Raw genomic sequence first — 2,839 nt, forward strand, 5'->3', positions numbered from 1 at the left:
CCCATACTGTAACAAATAATAAATAATTTTTAACTATATTATAAAATAAAAATTATTAATAAATAAAATTGGAAATATAATAAATAATAAACTTGTTTCATATAAGCGTCATTTTTTTACATTTACGATTTTGTGAAAAATATGATAATAATTAAAAATAATTTTAGTACTTTGGTCATTATTCTTGCAACATTTTTGTAATTTTTTCTTGTGCACAATTTCAACCGTTCACTATAACTTTCAACTTAATTGTTAATATTTTTGATGTATTTGTTACAAACAACATGACACACTATAAAATGTTTACATTACTTGTATTATCTATTTATTATTTGTATTTCAAATATTACTACAAATGCTCAATTATATTTAAGTCACAAATCGGAGCTGGCCAATTTTTAATGATAAAACGTTTTTATGTTCAAAAAATAAAGTGTTTGGTAAAAACTTTATAGCATGGGCTGGTGTAGTAATTTTGTTTTTTTTCAAAAGTGGGAATTTTAAGCCAATCAACCCTTTATAACCGCTATATATAGAACTTTATTTTTTGTTTCATTGAAAAAAATACCATCTTTTGGGAGAATCCGCTTTTCAAAAGTACCGTTTTTGAAAAGTTTTACTGTATTTTGATTTGTGCACATTGGGGTTGTATTTCATAATTTTTTTCTTTTTGATTACGTTTTAATTGTTTCATTTATATTATTGTATTGCTTTTATAACATTTTGATTATTATGGAGGTTTAATACTAAATTGATTAAAAATGTAAATATATTGTATTGTTTAATTATTCCTATATTGATACATATCTTTATATTTTGCTTTTAATATATTATTGAGTCAATAGTTGTTTGATTTTGTCAAAATTTCTCCAGTTATCTAATTTATATCAACATATTTATATTCAAAATGAATAGAAAGATACAACTTTTTAAGGTTATTTTTTGATAATCGATGTGTTTTCAAGTAAGTCATTCCAACAATAATTGTTTACAAAATGACACATCATGATATCAGGAAAACTTGAAATGTTAACTTATTATTTTTTCTTTTAATATGTTTATTTTATAATCTGTAATTTATTAAAATACCAAGTTAAAATTCAACTAAATTTTAATAATCAACATATTTACTCGATATTAACAATTAATCGAATTACTTTATTAAATTAAACAGAATTACGTCAATTATATTCAAAACATATTTTAATATAAGTAAAAAAAATACATTTTACTCAATATTTTAATCATAATAAAAATGTAAAACAATTGTTTTTATTTTTTAGTGTTAAAAATGATATTCTTTGTTTCTAAAAATAGTAATAATAGTGACGATTTTATGGATAAGGAAAAATAACAGGGAGATAAAATAAATTTTAAAATAATAAAGATGTCATACACTTTATTGTTTAAATTTAACATCAAAAAATTATATTTTTCATATTACCAGACCACATAGAAATATATGAAATTTAAATATCTTAGGTAAAAATTGCATTTTTTTACCTCTAATTGAAAGCAGTGACGAAGTAATAAAAAATTTTAGTTTTGTGATAATATATTTACAATATGATAGAATTATCGACAAACATCATATAAAATACAATTATCACCATAATTCTCATGCATTTATTATACCGATGGTTGTTTATGATGTTGAGTAACGACATCAGGGTGTCTTTATAACACATGTTTTCATAAACTTATCTACAAGTAAAAAATGGTTTTATGGCCCCTATTTTTATTTAATTTCACGATATTTTTTTAAGGGGGTTCAATCAAAATATATATTGAATGAAAAAAACGGTTCTGACTTAACAAAAAAACAAAATAAAAAATCATTTCATTCTCATTAAAACACCAAAAAATTGTTCAAAAAATCCACTCGTTTGCAAGGGTGGTAATTTGAGTACGTTTTATACGCGTTTAAGACAGCTATATCAATCATATCATATAAAGCCCTGATGTTCCACCTGTTTGTTCGACGTCTACACGTATTATACCTGGTCATCTGATCCACAGTGTCAACCCCATACATTTTGTGGTTGTAGTCAAGAATGGGCTGGGGTTTGTGTATTGTCATTTTTTCTTTGCCAATGAACACATACTGCTCGACGACTTTAATTTCATTCTATTAGTGGCAGGTTGACAAGACCAATACCAGCTTCTTTTTCTCGTTGAAGTAAGAGATGAGTTTACACTTTCCTTTCGAGAAAAAGATGGTAGTATCGGGAGTTCTCTTTTTGATGGTTTTTGCTTTGTCAGGAAGTTCTTTCCTATTGATCCTCATGGTTCCCAAAAGTTGGCACCCACATGAAGCAAGGTAGTGTACAGAAAAAGACGTCACACACAACAGTAAACTTGTTACCACGGCATAACATGGGTAGCACCATATTCCCGACCACTCTAAAGCCTTGATTGTCCTCCTTACCACCACACATACCAAGTACATTTGGAGGTTTAGAGTCATTCCTGTCTCATAATCAGCACATATCTACAGATTAAAAAACTATAAATAACTCAAATAAACAAATAATTAAATTATTAAATTTGATCATACATGTCAAACCAATAATAACTATCCGTCATTTTTGACTCCATAAATAAAACTCATTTGGTAAAAATAGAACAAACCCAAAACTTTATACCATAACGTCCAGGCTTAGACTTAATAAACACCTTAGCCCACATATGCCCTTTATAAGAACACAAATGTTCGTCAACCGAAACACTATTACTGGGTTTGAAATAAGTTTGGTTGACGAGGTTAAAATTAAACTTATCTAAAATCAGTCTAATTTTGGAAAAGCTGTCGTGTGCATTTGGAGTTATGCAGGACGAC

At 26.6% G+C, this 2,839-nt stretch overlaps 1 protein-coding gene across 1 annotated transcript; it reads right to left on the reverse strand.

Moving 5' to 3' along the window:
• Positions 1-2,131: 2,131 nt before the first annotated feature.
• Positions 2,132-2,688, reverse strand: EIN_384980 (hypothetical protein; the record flags this gene model as incomplete). The annotated part of the gene is made up of 2 exons (XM_004256958.1): positions 2,132-2,491; positions 2,632-2,688. The coding sequence occupies 2 exons, from the start codon at positions 2,686-2,688 to the stop codon at positions 2,132-2,134; spliced, it is 417 nt and encodes a 138-aa protein (XP_004257006.1).
• Positions 2,689-2,839: the final 151 nt, after the last annotated feature.

Source organism: Entamoeba invadens (assembly GCF_000330505.1).
Source record: "Entamoeba invadens IP1 unplaced genomic scaffold scaff_1105074724783, whole genome shotgun sequence".
In the NCBI taxonomy this organism is placed as follows: Eukaryota; Evosea; order Mastigamoebida; family Endamoebidae; genus Entamoeba; species Entamoeba invadens.